This window comes from Mirounga angustirostris, unplaced genomic scaffold, assembly GCF_029215605.1.
Source record: "Mirounga angustirostris isolate CCGP_5_RB_7025 unplaced genomic scaffold, mMirAng1.0.hap1 SCAF_6, whole genome shotgun sequence".
Taxonomy (NCBI): Eukaryota; Metazoa; Chordata; class Mammalia; order Carnivora; family Phocidae; genus Mirounga; species Mirounga angustirostris.
In genome coordinates, this window is record NW_026991714.1 from 79,836,909 (window position 1) to 79,858,960 (window position 22,052).

General features: G+C 42.7%; 1 protein-coding gene across 2 annotated transcripts; it reads left to right on the forward strand.

Annotated features, from left to right (window-relative positions):
- The first annotated feature begins 11,159 nt into the window (after window positions 1-11,159).
- ZP4 (zona pellucida glycoprotein 4) lies at window positions 11,160-17,787 on the forward strand. 2 transcript variants are annotated; one of them, XM_045876202.1, is made up of 11 exons: window positions 11,160-11,385; window positions 11,643-11,933; window positions 12,893-13,042; window positions 13,530-13,717; window positions 14,258-14,355; window positions 15,160-15,290; window positions 15,472-15,661; window positions 15,738-15,885; window positions 16,208-16,286; window positions 17,315-17,431; window positions 17,647-17,787. In XM_045876202.1, the coding sequence occupies exons 1-11, from the start codon at window positions 11,214-11,216 to the stop codon at window positions 17,748-17,750; spliced, it is 1,668 nt and encodes a 555-aa protein (XP_045732158.1). In that variant the 5' UTR covers window positions 11,160-11,213; the 3' UTR covers window positions 17,751-17,787. The 2 variants fall into 2 exon arrangements, with proteins under 2 accessions (XP_045732158.1, XP_045732157.1); XM_045876201.1 differs by having other exon boundaries at window positions 11,185-11,385; window positions 12,845-13,042.
- The last annotated feature ends 4,265 nt before the right edge of the window (window positions 17,788-22,052 follow it).

Genomic DNA, 22,052 nt, shown 5'->3' on the forward strand with positions numbered 1-22,052 from the left:
AACGTGACCCAATTTAAGAAGAAAGAAACGAAATGGTCAACATTTCATTTGCAATTCAGTTTGCAATCTGGAAAGAGAGGGTGATAGCTGATAATCCTGGCATGTTCCTCATTTTCTGCTTGAGGAAAAAATAAAGGGCATTTATGGGAACTGTCCTGTGTTATTAAAGTGAGATTATTGTTTCAGCCCTTCTAAAATGTTTTGTAATATTAATTTTTCACTAATGACATTTTTAATATACTCCATGATAAATCCCTGCCAGAGTCTAGCTCTCACCAGTATGGGTGCATGGGGCTATAATAAGCATGACCCCAGCCTCTTATACAGATTGGAATCATTTATTACCCAATGCTGTGGCCAATTTGCATCTCTGATCCATAAGTAATCTTTCTCCAGCTGTTACCTCAATTTGTCCTTGCAACGATTTTCATCAGTTCTGGAGAAATTTTTGTGATAAAGCTGTGCAAAGTATCACTAGGAGTGGAGGTCAGGGAGCGAAGAGAGATCGCGTGTCCTCCATGAGAGGACACCGGGTGAGTCTGCAGTCAGCTTCCAGGGGAGACTCATAGAGGCAGCCCTCTTGGCTTTCAGAACCTGTGGATCCCCCAGTCAGAGACACCAGCCCAAAAGCTAGTTGTTTATAGGCTCCTACTGAATTTGGAGGAATCTTACTTAAAATTTTATTGGCATCAAGGAAATCAGATGGCTTTGTAAAATGAGGGTTTTGAAGTTTGAGGGGAAATAAAAAAGCAACCTTGAATAGGTTTTCTAGCTCGGATTCTGCCATATGCAGGAAGAAAGGAAAGGGAAGAGAGTGAAAAATACACGGAGAAGATGAATACTGGAGGCATTCTCTGGAATACTTGGCACCTTGTCAGAAAGGACAGCCCCCAAACCACATGCCCTAATAAAACCAGCTGCTGGTTGTTCTTAAATGTATAGAAACATTTGAAATTGGTTTATCCATGATTTTATAGTTTTATTCATTTATTCATTCTTCAAGTATCCATTGCCAGATACTGGGCTAGGCATAGGAATCCATGTGTGATTAACTGTTGTTCAGCTAGCATCTCATCTGTAAATTCCATAAGACCAAGGACCTCCTATTTACTATTAGACCCCCCAAGCCTAGCATAGTACGTGGCAGGGAGTATGTCTGATGAAAGAGAGAACCAGAAAATGAGGGCAGGAGAAAGCTGAGTTCCATCCCCAGGATCTAGGAAAATATCTGATCCAGAATAGAGGCTCAGTGAATGTTACTTGTTGTTTATACATACAGTGGCATTAACATGAGTTGTTTTTTTGTTTTTTTGTTTTTTTGTTTTTGAGACAGAGGGAGAGAGAGAGAGAGTGCAAGTACAAGTGAGCTGGGGGACAGAGGGCGAGCGGGCGAGAGAATCTTAAGCAGGCTCACACCCAGCCCAGCATGGAGCCTGACTCGGGGCTCGAGCTCATGACCTGGAGATCATGACCTGAGCTGAAATCCAGAGTAGGATGCTCAACTGACTGAGCCACCCAGGCACCCCATGAATTAACCTGATTGAGTCCCAGAACATTCACTAACTGTATGACTTATTTGTGTTCAGTTTGGATAAAAAGATGTTAACAGAAAAATTTTATGCTTCCACTGATATTTGCTTAGAGTTAAATGAACCCAGTTATGTCTGCTCTTCTCCAAGATATATTTTTGTATATGCACAAATATACTTTGGCAAAATCATTTAACTAGTCCCACTTCTAGGGAAGGTTGTAAAGAAAGTAAAGAAAACTCTGTTTAACTAAACGCAAATAGGACTGCTAGTCAGCAGTGTAGAATGCAGGACAGATGCAAGAGGGTAGGAGGGGCATTCAATGGGTTAGTTAAATTTCCTTTAAGCCTCATTCCCAGAACATTATCTGCCCATTCTGGAATTATTTATTGAGGCCTTGCTGTGTTGAAGGCATGAAAGTAGAAGGGACACATCCTGCACTCAAAGACCCTGTGGCCAAGAAGGCCCCAGACAGAGGAAATAACAACTAAGATGCACTGAGAAGGGCTGTAGGAACACAAGGCACTGAGGTGCCCCGGGACACAGCCCCCAACCCAGTCCCAGGGACCAGTGGCCAGAGAAGAATTTCCAGAGGAGGTGATGCCTCAGCCAGACATTTGAAAGAATAAGATGCAATGATGAGGCTCCTGGTGGCTCAGCTGTTTGAGCATCCAACTCTTGATTTCAGCTCAGGTCATGATCTCAGGGTCCTGGGATTGAGCCACTCACTGGGCTCCACGCTCAGCAGGGAGGCTGCTTGAGATTCTCTCTCTCTCTCTCTCTCTCTCTGCCTTTGCTCCTCCCCCCACTTGTGTTTTCTCTCTCTCAAGTAAATAATTTTTTTTAAAATGCAATGATGTAAGTTAAAATAAGCCAAACAGGAGCAAACAAGCAGACAAAGCCAGAGAGGGTGTTCCAGAAGAAAAAACAGCACAGGCCACAGCACAGGGTGGGAGAGGTCAGAGTAGGCATGGGAAACCTCAGAGGAATTCCATTTGTCCTGCCACCGGGAGGGAAGAGGCTGCCGTGGACCTATGGGCAGGGACACGACTGGGGAGGATTTGGGGGCCATGCCAAGGAGCCTGCATCTTAGCCTAAGATGCAGGAAGTTTCTTCTCACATGCTGAGATAAGCACAAAAACACAGGCTGGTGGCAAATATGAAGTAGGCCCTGCAAAACTGGCTCCCCTCAGAAGCATAACGCAAACCGTTTAAATACTCAGAATTTAAATACATACATACATACATACATACATACATACATACATACATACATACTCAGAGTTCATTTGTCTCAAAAATACTGTCTGAGCACATGGGCAAATCATGTGGTTAATTCAAAGGTGAGTATGACACAGCCTTCAAGGACTTTATAATCCATGAGGAGAAGTAGAATACTGGATCATAACGGTCCCAAGAGGAACACAGAGAGCACTGGAAACCAAATCAAGAGGCAATGACCTCCAGTTTGGGGATCAGGAAATGCCTCATTAGAAGAGGACCTGGAAAACACTACCCCATCGCCCTGGTTCCCAAACTTGAATATGCATCAGAACCACCTAGAAGACTTAACCATACACTACTGGTGCCCACACCAGAGCTTCTGATTCACCAGGTCTGGAGTCATGCTCCCAAATTTACACTTCTAATAGGTCCTCACTTGAGGCTGACACTGCTGGTCCAGGGACAAGTCTTTGGAGAACCTTTGCTTGCAGTGAAAGTAGGGAACTGGTCCAACAGAGATAAGACCATATTCATCACATGAAGAGGAAGCTATGTATGTAAAGGCACCTGGTTAAAAAAGCAAGGCTATATCCTGGTTACAAGTTGGGGTAGAATGTAAGAAACCTGAGTATATAAGATAGCATCAGACACAACATTTGTAAACTAATTACCCAATCGACTCCAATCAGCTGAGAACAATTGCAATGACCAAAGTGGGCATGGCTTCCAAGTGGGCTGCACCTTTCCTCCTAAATTTTCTATCCTTCAGCTGTCCTGGCTCACCAGGTCCTCCCGGCTTTCTAAACCAAAACAGCCCATTGGTACCAACCAACTCAGCCATGGTGTGCATTACTGATCCCTTTCCTCTAAACAAAAAGGAACTTTAAAATCCCTTTAGTTTAGAAGGAAAATTTCCAAATTCATTCTATGAGACCGGCATTACCCTGATACCAAAACCAGATAAAGAAATCACAAAAAAAGAGAACTACAGGCCAATATCCCTGATGAACATGGACGCAAAAATCCTCAACAAAATACTACGAACCAGAATATAGCAATGCATCAAAAAAATCATTCACCAAGATCAAATGGGATTTATTCCTGGACTTCAAGGTGGTTCAGGATTCACAAATCAATCAACGTGATACATCACATCAATAAGAGAAAGGATAAGAACCATATGATCATCTCAGTAGATGCAGAAAAGGCATTTGACAAAGTACAACTACTATTCATGATAAAAACCCTCCACAAAGTAGGCCTGGAGGGAATATATCGCAACATAATAAAGGCTGTATATGAAAACTCCACAGCTACCATCATCCTTAATTGGGAAAAACTGAAAGCTTTTCCCCTAAGGTTAGGAACAAGACAAGGATGTCCACTCTCACCACTTTTATTCAACATAGTACTAGCAGTCCAAGCCACAGCAATCAGACAACAAAAAGAAATAAAAGGCATCCAAATTGGTAAGGAAGAAGTATAACTTTCACTATTTGCAGATGAAAAATACTATATATAGAAAACCCCAAAACTCCACCAAAAAACTGCTAGAACTGATAAACAAATTCAGTAAAGTTTCAGGATACAAAAATCAATGTACAGAAATCTGTTGCATTTCTATACACCAATAATGAAGCAGCAGAAAGAGAAATTAAGAAAACAATCGCATTTACAATAGCACCAAAAGTAATAAAACACCTAGGAATAGACCAAGCGAAAGAGGTAAAAGACCTGTACTCTGAAAACTATAAAACACTGATGAAAGAAATTGAAGATGATACAAAGAAATAGAAAGATATTCCATGCTCATAGATGTAAAAGAACAAGTATTGTTAAAGCATCCATACTGCCCAAAGCAATCTACACATTTAATGCAATCCCTATCAAAATACCAACAGATTTTTCACAGAACTAGAATAAACAATCCTAAAATTTGTATGGAACCACAAAAAAGCCCCAAATAGACAAAACAATCTTGAAAAAAAAACAAAGCTGGAGGCATCACAAGTCTGGACTTCAAGTTATATTATGAAGCTGCGGTAATCAAAACAGTATGGTACTGGCACAAAAACAGACACATAGGTTAATAGAACAGAAGAGAAAACCCATAAATGAACCCACAACTATATGCTCAATAAATCCTTGACAAAGCAGGAAAGAACATCCAATGGGAAAAAATACAGTCTCTTCAATAAATGGTGTTGGGAAAACTGGACAGCAATGTGCAAAAGAATGAAACTGGGCTACATTCTTTGACCATACACAAAAATAAATTCAAAATGGATTAAACACCTAAATATGTGACTTAAAACCATAAAAATTCTAGAGGAGAACATAGACAATAACCTCCTTGACAGCAGCCATAGCAACTTCTTACTAGACATGTCTCCCAAGGCAAGGGAAACAAAAGCAAAAATAAACTATTGGGACTACATCAAATAAAAAGCTTTTGCACAGCAAAGGAAACAACAAAACTAAAAGGTAACTTATGGAATGGGAGAAGATATTTGCAAATGATATATCCAGTAAAGGGTTAGTTTCTGAAATATATAAAGAACATATAAAACTCAATGCACAAAAAGTGAATAATCCAATTAAAAAATGGGCAGAAGACATGAATAGACATTTTCCCAAAGAAGATATCCAACTGGCCAACAGACACATGAAAAGATGCTCAACATCACCAATCATCAGGGAAATACAAATCAAAACCACAATGAGATATTACCTTATAGCTATCACAATGACTAAAATCAACAACACAATAAACAGCAGGTGTTGGCAAGGATGTGGAGAAAGGGGTGCCCTCTTGCACTGTTGGTGGGAATGCAAACTGGTGCAACCACTGTGGAAAATAGTATGGAGGTTCCCCAGAAAGTTAAAAATAGAATTACCCCAGGGGCGCCTGGGTGGCTCAGTCGTTAAGTGTCTGTCTTCGGCTCAGGTCATGATCCCAGGGTCCTGGGATGGACCCCTGCATCGGGCTCCCTGCTCTGAGGGAAGCCTGCTTCTCCCTCTCCCACTCCCCCTGCTTGTGTTCCCTCTCTCACTGTGTCTCTGTCAAATAAATAAATAAAATCTTTAAAAAAAAAAATAGAACTACCCTATGAATACAAAAGAATACAAAAATAGTATTTCAAAGGGATACATGCACCCAATGTTTATAGCAGCATTATCTATAATAACCAAATTATGGAAACAGCCCAAATGTCCATCAACTGATGAATGGATAAAGAAGAATTGATATATATAGCAATATATATATCAATATATATTACTCAGCCATAAAAAAAGAATGAAATCTTGCCATTTGCAACAATCTGGGTGGAGCTAGAGAGTATCATGCTAAGTGAAATAAGTCAGTCAGAGAAACACAAATACCATATGATTTCATTCATATGTGGAATTTAGGAAACAAAGGAGCAAAGGGAAAAAAGAGAGAAAGACAAATCAAGAAACAGATTCTTAATTCTACAGAGCTGATGGTTACCAGAGGGGAAGGAGTGGAGAGATGGGAGAAATAGGTGATAGGGAATAAAGAGTGCACTTGTGGTGAGCTCCAGGTGATATATGGAATTGCTGAACCACTGTATTATACACCTCATACTGATATTACACTGCATGTTAACTAACTGGAATTAAAATTAAAAACTTTATGGGGCACCTGGGTGGCTCAGTCAGTTTAGCATCTAGCTCTTGATTTTGGCTCGGGTCATGATCTCAGGGTCATGAGATTCAGCCCCACATTGGGCTCCATGCTCAGCACAAAGTCTACTTCAGAGTCTCTCTCCCTCTCCCCTCTGCCCCTTCACTCCTTTCCCTCTCTTTCCAAAAAAATAAATAAAAATAAAACTTTAAACAATAAACAGATAAAAAATAAATAAAAATCCCTTCAGTTTTGCCAAAGCAAGGTGGGGAATTTTTAAAAGGAATTTTAATAAGGAAATAAAAATTATGAAAGTGAAGAAACAAAGGCATTCACATGCACACAGTTCTCATGTCATCCATATATATATATATACACACACACCCCAAAGATTGGTTTGGCTGATGCAGCTTTACAACGTTTTGCAAGATGTTTTGAGTTGAATTATGCCTAACAAAGACATGTTAAAGATAGGGTCTTTATGGAGGTAATGAAGTTAAAATGAGGTCATTAGTGTGGGCCTTAATCCAATATGACTGGTGCCTTACCCTTAAGTAGATGAGCATAATGAAAAGGGGGGAATCATTTCAATTGACACCCTATATGAATCAGAAACAGCAACAGTATCTGTAAATCCCTACCCCAAAGTCCTTAATTTCAGCTTTTTCTTTTTTTTGGCAACTTACTCTCCTACCTCTTTCTTAAACATTCCTTCCACTTCAAGAGAGAGGAACACCAATATATTGACCTTCCTCTCAAAGTCCAAAAAGTTATTCATCTGGGTCCTCCTGTCTATGCAAGGGCATTTTTCTCCCTACAGGTAGCCGTTGGTCCTGGTGACAAAGAAAGGGGTGGAGGGGAGAGGCAAGACAACCTCAGAGCAGAGTGGGCACTAGGGAGGTGCGTTGTGTGACCCAGGATGGAGACAGGAAGTCGAAAGAAGAGACCCAGCAATGGGACTCATCACCTCACAACTGACTCAGGCTTACATCTCATTCTTGTTTGTTGAAAAGAAAAACCATGTAAGTATTTACAGTAAATTAAGTTTGACATCTTCCTTCAGAAGAGAAGTGTCCTAATTTCCACCACATGCTGAGAACAGCTGGGTGCTCCCTCACTGCTCCCTAATTACTGATTAGCAAACACAATGGTCTAATCGCTCCTCCATATTTGGGGTAATTTTGATTATTGCCTTATCAGACTTGAAGAGGGTTTCCTGGGGCTTTGTTTACCCCATACGTTACCCTCCAGTCAGAAGGACACACTCCAGTCACAGCAAGGGAACCACTGTAAATGCCTATCCCGAGGAATAGCCAGGAAACTTTGTAACAACCCTGGTACTATCAAAATGCAGCCAATCTCTAGAGAAATCGCTGTGTGTGCCCATATTCCAGTAAAGGGACCATTAGTAAACTGCATAGTGATACCCTTGTTTTCTAGTTTAAATTGAAACATGCAAATATGACTTGGGACAAATATGCCCTGGTTGAACAAGGATTCTGGAAATCACAGTTTGCCTTGTCCCAGGGGTGGAAACTACCCTTTCCTCCCCTCTTACCGGCACACTCAGTGGCAGACCAGTGAAAGAGGAATGGGCAGGATCTTAGTCCAGGTTCTCCAGAGAAATAGAAAGAATAATATATATATATATATATATATATATATATATATATATATACACACACACACGTTTATATATCTCTATATAGAGATTTATTATGAGGAATTGGCTCACGTATGAAGTCCTACGATTTGCTGTCTGTAAGCTGGAGGCCTTGGAAAGCTAGGGCCATAATTCCAGTCCAAGCCTGAAGTCCTGAGAACCCAGGGAGTGAAGGGTGTAAATTATAGTCCAAGAGTCCTAAGATCAGTAACCCAACTCAAGCTTGCAGGCAGGAATTAAAAAGGTGGCAGCGGCTGGGGGGGGGGGGTCCCTCCTTCCTCATCTGTTCATTCTATTTAAGCCCTCCACCAATTAGATGATGCCTTTCCACACAGGGGAGGGCAATCTTCTTAGCCCACAGATTCAAATGTTAATGCCATCCAGAAACACCCTTACAGACACACCCAGAAATAATGTTTAATCTGGGCACTCCATGTCACAGTCAAGCTGACACATAAAATCAACCATTATAGGCAGTTTAGCCTCCTGTTTGGGACTCCTCACTACTTTGGTAGGTGACACAAGGTGGATCCTTAAATATGCCTGTAAAATATAGATCAAAGGAATGTCACCATGATTACAGGGCTTTTGGTAAGTCTCTACAAGTTATGCTGATTTGTATTCCGTGTGTAATTCCACAAAAGTTATTTCTAAATGACCGAGTCATTCTAACATAAAACAGCATCTGCCTTTCCAAATTCAAAGAGCAGAGCATTACTTTTGAGATAATAGGGGGATAGGATATCTTATCAGTTAAACTTGGGGCTCCTCAAGGTGGATCACATACTATCCGTGCATTTCCTCTCCCGAAATTGAGTGGTTTAGCTGAATGAATATGTCTTCAGAGGATTTAGCACAGGAGCGAGTGAGCATGAAATCACCTAACCCCAGACCCCTGCTGGCATATTCTCCTGGGAACTCATCCTTCATCCTCTGTGGCATCAGGGTGACTGGTATGAGCCTGGGTGGACCTCCAGATATCTCAACCCAGTCTCAGATTTGTATGTTCATTTCTTAACTCTGTAAACACACAACCTCACTACAGAATGTGATCCCACCAGGACAGGCTGTTCCTCAGACTCCCCACCAATCCAAGGAGGCCACTGCTTGGCACCTGCTTCACCTTTGTGTCCCAAACAGATGGACTGGTCTTGCTGACATTCCTGACACTGACAAGTAACAGTTACACAGCAAGTTTTGTAACGGACGCTGTACACACATTATCTTATTTCATCAAACAATACCTGTTGGTTGTACTAATACTCATATGTGAGGTAGGTGTTACTATCCCCACTTCACAGATGTAAAAGTTGGAACTCACTGACAGAGGTCACAGGGTTAGGAAGTAATGACTTAGAATTTGTACCCACTTTCATTTGTTGCCAAAATCCAAATAACCATGATGCTACACTGCCCCCAAGCATTAGAAAAAAGAGCAACTCTCCTTGATCCTTCCCTGCTTTAGAGAACAGCATTCGTAAGTTAGTGGGGAAACTGGCTTTAAGCTACTGAGACATAACACACATCACCTTCTTTCTTATACTTGCAAACACATATATAGTGACTTGAAGGAAAAACAGGTAAAGGTCATGAGTTGGAGTCACGTTTTCAAGGGGGTCAGCCTCAGGACATGGCCACTAATGAAAGCACATTCACTGATTCATTCTTGACTCCGTGAACACAGAGTACACACTATCTAAGGCATTCAGGATGCAATGAAAAATAAGTAAGAGGTCCTTAGAATCCAATGTGGTAAGTCCTGTGAGCAAGTAAATGGGGTGTGTCAGGAGTGGCCAAATCCAGTGCAGAGAGAGGCTGTCAGGAAGCCACATCCCACCCAGGAAGGCAGAGTCCAGCATCCCTTCAATGTTTTCTGTTACCACGTGGTTAAATGAGTCATCCAATTTCCCCTGGAAGATATATGCTTATTTACTGTCTTCTATTACCTGTATATACATTCTCAGTGCTTTGGCTAAGACTTCTGCTGACTCGGGAAATGTTTTTGTATAATAAATATTCAGCTAAATATAGTCAGAAGACCATTTTGGGGAAATACCACAGAAGCCAGTTTTCATGTCCCTGCTTCACCAGGGGGTAGTAGATCCATCCATTCCTCAATCTCTTAGAATGTCTCTAGAATCTGGCCTGATGCTATGGCCCAAACAGTGGCCAGAACATGTAAACCATATACCTTGTAAGGAGGAGAACAATGTGGAAACCAAGCAAATAAGAAACTCCCACATATTTATGAAAATATGTCTAAAACATAGGTAAGTGATGAGAGATTTTGAAATATCCGTAAGAGGCAAAATTCCTTTGGGGAATTCATGTCGTGATCCACATTTCCTCTTAGGTCCTGTAGGGGAGCCCAATAGGACAAGTATGGCAAATAAAAGCTTTGAAATTTGTCAAGAAAAGACTTCAGTGGTGGAACTCTCTCTTAGGACCAGGGAAAGGTTCTAAATAAGGTTATTGTTGTTGTTTTTTTTTAATCAAGGTTAAATTTCTGTGAAATTTCAAGCCAGGCTCCAATTGTGCAGTGACTTCTTGCGAAAGCTTAGAACCATGAAGGTACCGGGGGTCCTTAAAGGCCCCAACAGTGTTTACCAAGTGCTCTTTGGCTGAGTATTTGCCACACACTTGACATAGAATATTCTCACTTAACCCTCAAGAATACTACTACCGGGAGATATTATTCCCATTTTACAGAAGAGAAAACTGAGTTTCCAAAAGGTTGTAACTTAGCCAGATTGCATAGCTTATAAGTGGCAGAGCTCAGACTCACACCCAATGTGCAAAACGAGAGGATGGTCTTCTAAAGTCAATAAGCTACTAGAATAAGTGCTACCCTGAGCAACTTTGGGGAAGCCTCTTTTAGCTAAAAGGTAGCACATTTTTCCTAAGCTTGGAATTGCCTAGATTGCAATGTTTAAAGTAATGCAGCTGCAGACTATAGCCTAAAGTGAATGAAGCTGGGGGAATCACCCTTTCCAAAGCAGGCCCACCTGCATATCACACAGGTGTGCCCCTGAAGCCAGTCCCCTGAAACCAGTTCCTTCTGTATATAACGAACCTCATGGAGCATGGGGAGCTCCGGTTCTTGGGAAACAAGGCAGGTCTTACAGCCAGTGGGGTTCCTAGCGGCGCTATGTGGCTGCTACAGTCCATCTTGCTCTGTTTTCCCTTGGCTCTTGCTTTGAGCAGTCACCAGAAGCCCGAGGCACCAGATTATCCTGGTGAACTCCACTGCGGGCTACAGAGTCTTCAGTTCACCATAAACCTGAGCCAGGGGACAGCGACTCCTGCACTGATAGCTTGGGGTAAGTTTGCTGACTCACTCGGCTTAGCCCTCTAGCTTCCCCTCCTAACACTCCCCCTTTGGTAAACTCTGCAGCCTCTCCTACAGACTGAATCGTCTAAGATAGAACTTCTCTTCCCAATCGGAGCCCCCTCTTGTTCCTCTCTCTTCTTGCTGCTGCCCCCTTGGGGTGTGATGGCAAAGCTGGCTGTACTTTCCCAGCACTGAGGACTGTGGCGACTGACCCCCCTGTGCTTTTTGCTCCCCCCTGCCTTCCAGACAACCGCGGGCTGCCACACAGGCTGCAGAATAACTCTGGCTGTGGTGTCTGGCTAAGGGAGGGCCCAGGCAGCTCCATGGTATTAGAAGCCTCTTACGGCGGCTGCTATGTCACTGAGTGGACCAGGTTGACCCAGTCACCAGGAATGCTGAGGCCCCCTGCACCACCATCAGGGGTGACTCCCCAGGACCACCACTATATCATGCTACTTGGAGTCGAGGAAGCAGATGTGGCTGGACGCAGCATGGTTACGAAGACAAAGATGCTCAAGTGTCCTACGGATCCCCCAGGTAAGGGCTGGAAACTTTCAGGGTCTGGGTGGTGCGCTCTTGAGCCTCTTCTACCTGCTCTGTGCAGCGATAGTGACATGAAGGATTGTCCTCCAGCTCCCCTGCACATGCGGTCCTTAAGATAACCACCACATGAGTGATTAGATGACTTGGTGCGAGGCACTGTGGAGGGCAGAGCACTTCGCCGTCCCCTCCCCAGTCCTAACCAGTGCTGTATATGCTATTCCTTCCCCCAAATGGTGAGCTCTTGGTGAGCGGCAGAGCTGGGATTTGAACAAGAATTAACCCAAGACCAGGAGCTCCTCGGTCTTGAGAAGTGTAGGAAGGGAAGCTAAAGCTATTAAGGATACTTGCCAAATGCCTCCAAGGATCAACTGTGCCCTGAAAATAGGGCTCAGGCCTTTCAGCTGGAGGCTACTTGATCACTTAACTGGGGAATTAGCAGGAAGTGTGACTCCTACTCAGCTTCAGCAAATCTTGTCTTGCCCTCTGCAAGCCCTACCTCAAAGTCCTAAGGGATTCAAACCTGTAGTGCACTCTTCTCCTCTGCCTTGTATCCAAAATCTAATCCAGAGAGGTAACACTGATAAAATGCAGAATCCCAGTCCCCGTATCAGACCAGCTGTACCAGAACCCGCATTTCAAAAAGATCCCCCAGTAACTCACAGTACAGGAAGACTGAGAAGCACCTCTGCAGAATAGAATTCTTTGCTTGAAGGAAAAAAGGAGCCCCACTGCTTCTACTGATCTTGCTGGTATTCTCTTTCAAGAAGTATTAATTTCAGGGAACTTAAAATTTACTTAACTTTCGGAAACTTAATTGCTAGTATATAATACAGACCTACCCTGATCATCTGGACATCTGTGGGAATTTTAATACTTTGTAACAAATGATTTTTTTTTTTCTTAAGACACAACTTCGTTATCTAGCTCGAGTTACTCGCCTCTTCAAAATGTAGCCCTAGATGCTCCAAACGCTGACCTGTGTGACTCTGTCCCAGTGTGGGACAGGCTGCCTTGTGCTCCTTCACCTATCACTCAAGGAGACTGCGAGAAGATTGGCTGCTGCTACAATTTGGAGGCAAGTTCCTGTTACTATGGAAACACAGGTGAGTTACTGCATCTCTGAAACCAGCTAAAGTAAAGTACCAATAACTTGCAATTAAATCCAGAGAAGAGTGATCTTCCCTCCCCCCTCCCCCAGAAGACAAATGTTAAAGATGACCAGAAGTTAGTGTATAAGCAATGAGCATATCCTAGAATACTTGACCCTAAGTGATCACTACTCAGACCCTAAGCTCTGAATACTAACTGATAAGTAAAACAAAGCAAGTACTATTATCCCCATTTTATAAATGAAGCTAGAGCAGGGAGGTTAGATGCTTGGCCTGAGGTTGCTCAGTAAGTGGTGGAGGCAACATTCAAATCCAGGCGCTCGTTCAGTCCTTCCGTTGAGCTCTGGATAGCTGAACTTGCACAGAGTCCACTCGGTGGGACTGCCAACCTCTTGGGGAGGGATCAAAACTCTCTAAATATCTAGCTGGCTCAAAACAGGAGGTATGACCTGTTTTCAGCACAGCCACTCTGGTTTTTCAGTGACCTCACACTGTACCCAAGATGGCCACTTCTCCATCGCCGTGTCTCGGAAGGTGACCTCACCCCCACTGCTCTTAAATTCTGTGCACTTGGCCTTCAGGAATGACCATGAATGTACCCCTGTGATGGCAACACGTACCTTTGCCCTCTTCTGGTTTTCATTTAATTCCTGTGGCACCACAAGACAGGTAAGAACAGTTGACCTTTGGCTCTGTCCCTAACTCTAGAAGTCCGATAGAAATGTCCTAGTGACTGGAGGGAGAGGTGGAATATCTTAGCCATGAAGGAGACAGCTGACCACTGCTTGGTGCATATAATGGTCTCTAGGACAGAAGAATGCTTCACCATTGAGAAAGCAGAAACCTCCCCTGGGCATTCAGCTAAGATCACAGCTGCGCTCCAGCAAGGGGCTAGTACTTCTACCAAGCCATAGACAAGAGGAACAAGTAAGAGTGTCTTCTTGCCATACTGCCCTGGAAAGCAAGCAGGGGTTGGCTGACATTGTGGTCATGTTCCTGGCTGCCTCTATAATAAGCCCTATTGCCTTATCCTGAGGTAAGGTGAAGTGATAATGTCCCAGGTTAGTTGCCACCTGCTTTTGCCTCTGCTCAAGGAGCAGAAAATGCAGCCTAAAATAGCTTAGCACTGCTGACTGTTAGGTCAGAGCAAGTTCTGAGTGAAGTGATACCTGGCTAGCAGGAATAATACTTCTTTCCCCATACTTCTAGATCATTGGAGACCAGGCAGTATATGAAAATGAGCTGGTCGCAGCTAGAGATGTGAGAACTTGGAGCCATGGTTCTATCACCCGTGACAGTATTTTCAGGTAAAGGTCTTAGTTAACCTGACCCTGCTTAACCAGAATGCCTTCCCTCCCATAAAACAGGAGTTCTAGGGTAAGCTCTGAATCCACAGAACCTCTCCTCATGACAAGAGAACCTGTCTCCTGCCTTGGTTGTCCAATCTCAAGGACCATTATTTAAGTCACCCCGCATCACTGCCATCAAACTCCCCTGGACTATTTCACTTACGTGGACTCTCATTTTGGCCTTCTCCTTCCATAGTCCATGCTGTAACAAAGAATCTCCTCAACACCTCAGAAGATTGCACCCTTAACGCTTCCTCATTGTCTTGCCACAGCTTAAACTAGGCATCATGAATGTAACCTGAAGGACCCTGCATCAAGCACCTCCTACTTTCCTCTTCAGCCCAACCTCCTTAAATGCCCTCCATCCCTCACTCACTATTCCCCAAACTCCGACTGAAGTCCCTTGAAGATTCTATAGAAGGACAAACTGGTCTCCATTCTCTGTTCTGCTGTTTCTCTCCCTCCTCTTACCTCCATTACTTTCTGTCTTCCTTCAAGACCACTCCCTGCAAGCTCTTCCCTAACTACCCTTTCTACAGAAAGCACCTGTTTCTCACAGTACTGCACCGACACTGATCCCATCTACATATTGGTCTCCCAAACTAAGATCTAGCTCTCACAAGCTCAGGAACCATACCCCTCATGTTTACAAACTTGTCCAGCACCTAGCATGTAATGGTTCCTAAAACCTTTAAAAGCTGAACGGTGGCATGGCCCATCCTACCACCCACACTAGCTAAGAAAGCTCTTGTTCTTCTGTAGGCTTCGAGTTAGCTGCAGCTACTCGATCAGTAGCAATGCCTCCCCGGTTAATGTCCAGGTTTTTACGCTCCCACCACCCCATCCTGAGACCCAGGCTGGACCCCTCACTCTGGAACTCAAGATTGCCAAAGGTAAGACCCACTTGGCTGGAGCATCTGGCCTACAGTCTAAAGCCCTATCTCTTTTCTGGGCATTAAGACAACTTTGTAATAAGACACTTGCTGGAGGTATTTCTGTGTATATGCTGTCTCAGGCAATGTAGAGTTTCCTAATTCTGGTTTTATTGCTTCAACTCCTTTTGGTCTCTTGCAGATAAGCTATATGGATCCTACTACACTGCCGGTGACTACCCAGTGGTGAAGCTACTTCGGGATCCCATTTACGTGGAGGTGTCTATCCGCCACAGAACAGACCCCTACCTGGGGCTACTTCTCCATCACTGTTGGGCCACACCCAGCACAAACCCGCAGCATCAGCCCCAGTGGCCCATGCTGGTGAAAGGGTAAGTGGCTCTTCCATGCACCTGTGCTGGAGTCCCTCTGAGAAGCCCCTCCTGACTGCCAGGTGTCTTTGCTTAGATGCCCCTATGCTGGAGACAACTATCAGACACAGCTGATCCCTGTCCAAAAAGCCCTGGACCCTCCATTTCCATCTTACTACCAGCGCTTCAGCATTTTCACCTTCAGCTTTGTGGACTTGGTGACAAAGAAGGCACTTGGGGGACCGGTATGATGCTTCCCTCTGTGTTCCTCAGCAGGGCTCAGAACCGCGCCCCCCCCCCCCAACTCAGAATTGTTTCCACATCCTACCACTCCTCGGCCAGGGCTGCCCTTTAAATGTAGCTGGTGGTACTCCCTCAGAGCCACCATTGATCCCAAAGCCATGAATGACATTTGCCTACTGGACTCTACTTCTTTAGTGTTATTGTGATATCAGCTTGGGATGTCAAGATTTTCTGATAACTTTCTTTCAACTTCTTCCCGGGGAGTTAAGTTTGAAGACTTGTGATGTGGTTCTACACCATGATCTCCATTCTATTGGCTCCCAGGTGTATCTGCACTGTAGTGCATCTGTCTGCCAGCCTGCTGGGACACCATCCTGTATGATAACCTGTCCTGTTGCCAGGCGTGAGTATCCAAGCTGTCCACACTGGAGGACAAACTTGAAATAATCTTGAGTCCCCCTGCTTACCTTCTTTAGCCTGTAGGCAAATGATTCAAAGTAAAGATTCATCTTATTAATGAGGCTGCTTTAGGTATTTTTATGATGCAGTAGAACAGACAACCAGCTTCCTAGAGTTCCAGGCCTTTTAAATATAAGTTACAAATCCTCAAGTCTCAGCCTTGGTCAAAATGTGTATGAAAAAAGCTAAGCGAGGACTCAAACTGGCTCATGACCTACACATGACTCAGTCTAACAAAAACACTTATCTGGCTAGTTCACAAATCAAGCCGTTTATACCTGCTTGAAGGCATGTCTAGCAACATTGCCTGAAGATCTACAGGTGGAGTATGCCTGCAGACAGTAGGTGCTCTAGTGGGTCAGACCCAGTCCTCCTATAATGTGTGTGTACTCCTAGCTGGTCCACTAACTTTTACCTGTCTAGCACCTGAATTAATTGGGATTCATGACCCCTAAAGCTTTAAGTCCCTTCTTGGGGTGGGGGGAGACTCATAGTAATGTAATGATAGTTATGAAATACTTCAATAAATATTTAGAACCTAACTCCGATGACCTCTATTCCATACCTTTCTAAAAGAAATGTCTATGCTTCTAAAAGAAACGTATATCCTTCTAAAAAACTTAGATCCTATAACTGGCAATAGAAATAGGATTCAAACAGCTTTGCTCTGTTACTGTCTTACCAGTTACCTTTGTAGCTTAGGAAAAGGTCTTGGTATTAACATATTACTGTCCAAATACCTCTTTTACAGAAGAATGGCAGTTTGGGGAAAGTCTAATATCATAATCTCTATTAAATTCTGGTGAAAATGAGGTAGCAGGGTTAGGTACAAAGTCTTAGACTTGTTTGAGTTTCTGTTAACACACTTAAGACATGGAACAGCTGTACATATTGAGGGACCTAACTCTCCCATTCCTACACCACCATGTGCAAAAAATCCTAACTAATCCCTAGCTCTCCTTTCTCCAACAGGAAGAAGAAACTCTAACATCCATTTTCACAACCATACTGCTAGCATTTCTAGCAAGGGTCCCATGATTCTACTCCAAGCCACTAAGGACTCCTCAGAAAAGCTCCATAAAAACTCAAGTGAGTGGGCAGAGACTTTAGCTACTGGAAGCCCCTTACCTGAACCAATAATCAAGCCAAAGCTACTTCCTCATCCCTAATTTTTCTTCCTTGCTGATATGACCAATGTGAATCTCAAATTGACCGGCTTGTTTTTCCTATAGCTAAAGATGTCTTTTTCAGGATACAGAATCACTTGGTCTTGGCATACATTAACCTACCTTTCTACCCTACAGGTTCTCCTATAGGTTCCCAAGCTCTGTGGATGGCAGGCCTTTCTGGGACCTTAATCATTGGAGCCTTGTTAGTGTCTTACTTGGCTATCAGGAAATGGAGATGAATTATTCCAGTTGTGTTAATAAAACCAGATTGCACTACCAGCCTGTGCCCAGCTTCTCATTTAAAAGAAAGTAAGTAAGCTATCTGCTGTTGGCATCTCCTGTTTCCAGCTTGGGGCAGTATTTTGCATGACAATAGAATAACAACATGATACCCTAGGCCTCTACTCCAGCCCTTCTAGCTTCTGAATAGAACAATGTTTCAGTAGATTCATAGTTGGTTGACAAGTCAGGTAGTATATACAAGAACTAAATACAGAGGTTACAAGCTTAAGAGGGGTATAAAACAAAACTCTTCCACAAAATCAATCAAACTAAGGTAGAACTAGCCTAGAGCTACTGTGGAATCTTCTAGACAGTGTGCATAGGATCAAAGGAGGGCTGATGAAAATTGATTACTGGCCCCACCCCCAGAATTTAAATAGGTCTGAGCTAAGGCTTAAAAACTTGCATTTCTAACCATTTCTCAGGTGATTATGATATTCTAAGCATCACACTAAAAACCAATGTCTAGAACAGTGACTAAAAGGAATTATCTGATCATGGATTGGTCAACGGGAAGTGGTTTGATCAGAAGAGGTTTAGTTTTGAGCCAGACCAACAAGTAATTCCCTAGTTTCTTAGTCCTTAAGACTAACACATGGTGACTTCTCAAGGTAAATCTTCTGCTCAAAGAACTCTAGTAATTAACACTGTTGGCCATACTGTCAGTCTCTACTCTCATCATGGTAGAGTTCTGAAATTAATTCTGGTTAAACAAAGTTTCCCCATTTATCTGCAGGGAATAACTTTTAGGTTGCTTTATATTTCAGCAAAGTTAAAGGCATTAATCTTGGTACTTAAATACCTGCTTTGTAGGCAAGTCAACTCCACTTCAAACTGCTTCTAAGCAGGGACTGAATATTTCCTTATTCAACTGACAGGGACACTATATGCTTCTTATGTGACAGGAACTATCCTAGATGCTCGATAACACACTTGAGCTTCATGAAAACCTAAAGAGGTAAACATTCATTCCTGATTTCCAGGATTTGGAATACCTATAAAGCCAAGTAACTTACCCAGCATCACTCAGTCAACTAATGGCAAGGCTGGACCATGAATTCAAGTCTGATCTCAGACATTGTGCTTTTAACTGCATATTCTACTACAAATACTCAGTTCTTCAATAGGACCAATTTCCAGTGGTACAGAGATTCAGCTTGACCAAAGTTTTTCTGAAGCTTGCCTGTTTGCCTGATGGTTGTTGGGGGGATGTTGCTAAAATAGATGCCTAGAACAAAGGTCTGGGACTAATGACGGACTACCCTCCGTGCTAAAGAGGAAGAACAATGATCTTGGATTTCAGTGGTGATAATGGTTAACTTGGTCACTAAACAAGTATAACTGTAGGTAACCTGGGCAATCATGAGTAGATGTATTAAATACAATTAAAATTATATCTCAATTTTTATCATTTAGGTAAAGCATAATTTGAGATTTTTATATCCATGTATATTTACAGTACATCTCAATTTGCAGGTTAAAAATTAGCTAGAAGTACCATATTTTTAGGTCTCCTAAGATTTACAGTTAAACAGGTTCACGTACCCAAATTGTTTCAAACATAAGTCTTCTTTTAGCTGAACAAAGTAGGTGTTTCCAAACTTAAAATTCTTATACTAGCCCCAGTTCATGTGTCTATAGCCACATCTGGCTAGGAGCTACTTGAGCTAGGAGCTACAGGATGCATGAAGTCCCTAAATTCAAACATGTACTAGACATCCTATGTTGACAGGCATTATACTAGCATGGAAAGTAAAGCAACATAAACCATGAAAGATGTCCCAGCAACAAGGGCAGACAAATGTCTGATGGCAAATGGGGGGGGGGGGGGCGGAAATCAAAAGAATGATGGGGAGAAGAATTGCCAAGTCCTGTCATGCTCTGCCTGTGAGAAAACTAAGTGGATATGGGTTCTTTGCTTATCCCACTAAAAGCAAGTGTGTGGGGTCCTATAAATGAAACTGATTATGCCAAGTATCCGGATTTACAACAGAGAAAAGGCTCCAATAGCAGAGTACCTGGCATGTTAAGTTATTCACTCAGTGACAATGGACTTTTTTTTAAGATTTTATTTAGAAAGAACATGAACAGTGGGGAGGGAGAGCAAGAATCCCAAGCAGACTCTGTGCTGTGCTCAAGCCTGACCTGAGGCTTGATCCCATGACCCTGAGCTCATGACCTGAGCCAAAACCAAAATGTTGGATGCTTAACTGAGCTACCCAGGTGTCCCCCACTTTTACTTTTTTTTTTTTTTTTGAGGAAAGGTAGTAACATCTATATTTATACTAGATCCAATCAAAGGAAGAAAAAAATCCTGGTTCTTAAGCCTTGACCTAGAACCTGCCAGGTTCTCTCTAGCAGGGCTTCTCAGATTGATAATTAATGTCCTGTGAGCCTCCAAAGGGAGCTAAAAACTATTTCGCAAACATATTTGACCATGGAAATGTTTCTCTCCTCCATCCGCCCCGCCCCGCCCCGAGAATCTTACAGGAGTAGTGTTCTACAGAACACACTTCTATAGATCTAGGGTGTTTCTGCTTTCCTAACCATGGAATCCTTATTGGAACTTAGCCTGCTCAAGAGGGAGAAAGGAATATTGCAGGGAGAAATTATTACAGTATACCTCTGAATTGAAAAGTCCCTGGCCAAAACTACCTAGCTTAAAGTTAAATCATTGCTCTAAAGTGAAATATCAGTTGGGACCATTAACTTGAGTAGCTTATTAATATAGTCTCTTAGCTAAATTGGAAACTTTATTATCCCCAGAGGGGATAATTCTTAAACATTCTCAAATCTATACTACTTTTTGGCATTTGTCTAATTTTAAGAGGCTTTTTCTGGTAACTTTTTATAAGCTTATATTCCCACCCCAGACTCTTTCCTACCTTCACAATACCCTCCAAACTTAATGAAACATTTCTAGGTAATAACTCTTTACCCATTGACTAAAGGACTGTTCAAATCTAGCCAGAATAATGTAATTCACTCTTGTATATTTTAGGTTTTTCCCGGATAAAATCATAGCTGATTTTGTTTATTCCTCTGTGTGCCTATCACTAATTTATTTTGCAGAGTCTTCACATGATAACATAGCCGCTCTTGGTGGCTCCCTAGGCCTGTTGCACAGCTGTCAGCCTAAGACTTCCCTTTGAGGTCTTCCCTTTCTCTTGGATGAGTTCTAGTCATGTTTCAGTTTGTTACTTAGCTTTGGCAGCATATATCATTTTTTGTATTCATTTGAGAAAGAATGGCATAGAAGGCAAATTTTTAGAACTTGGATGCCTGAGAGTATTTTTCTCCCTGCCCTTCCCCCCAAGCTGGCTCTTTACAGTTTAGCAGGTATCAAATTATAGATGAGTGGCCTATTCTCTATTTTGAAGGTATTGCTCCATTGACTTCAGGTTTCAGCGTTGCATCCTGTTATTCTGACTTCTGATCACCTGTCTTTGGCTATTCCATATGCTTTAGAGCATTCTCTATCACCATTCTCTGGTCTTCTATCTGTGACTGGTTGATAGAAAAGAATTTTAAGGGGGGGGGGGCACCTGGGTGGCTCAGTCGTTAAGCATCTGACTTCAGCTCAGGTCATGATCCCAGGGTCCTGGGATCTAGCCCCGCATTGGGCTCCCTGCTCAGAGGGAAGCCTGCTTCTCCCTCTCCCACTCCCCCTGCTTGCATGTTCCCTCTCTTGCTGTGTCTCTGTCAAATAAATAAAATCTTTAAAAAAAAATATTAAGGGATGCCTGGGTGGCTCAGTTAAGCATCTGCCTTCAGCTCAGGTCATGATCCCAGGATCCTGGGATTGAGCCCAGCGTTGAGCTCCCTGCCTAGCCAGGAGTCTGCTGCTCCCCACTGCTTTGTGCGCGCGCTCTCTCCCTCTCTCTGACAAAAAAATCTTTAAAAATTTTTTTAAATCTAGAGTACATGGTTTTGAACTCAAGGAAAAATTCTTATTTCTGATTTACCCCCTCTTCTGTCTTGTTTCTATCCCCCTGGCTCATTTCCAAAGGAAATGCTCTTAAATTGCCTCTTCATTTCCTTGATTTGTCTTTAGTTTAGGCACATTCTTCAAGACTTAGAAATATTGTACATTCTGACTTTTCAAATATAAATCTTGTTTATCCTGAATTGTTTTCTCAACTTTTTCCTTGATAGTATGTCTTCAAATACCAATTTTGTCCATTCACATGGTACTAAAGCCAATTGGAAGCTCTGTAACTGAAGACTAATAAGCGCCAACTTTGACCACAAATTACCAG

What these genes read in the sequence shown, in the direction of transcription:
- ZP4 (XM_045876201.1), top strand. Translation starts at nt 11,214, where the DNA reads ATGTGGCTGCTACAGTCCATCTTGCTCTGTTTTCCCTTGGCTCTTGCT. An exon ending in GTGTCCTACGGATCCCCCAG is followed by an intron (nt 11,934 to 12,844) that starts GTAAGGGCTGGA and finishes TTTTTTCTTAAG; the next exon opens with ACACAACTTCGTTATCTAGC. An exon ending in CCTGTGGCACCACAAGACAG is followed by an intron (nt 13,718 to 14,257) that starts GTAAGAACAGTT and finishes CCATACTTCTAG; the next exon opens with ATCATTGGAGACCAGGCAGT.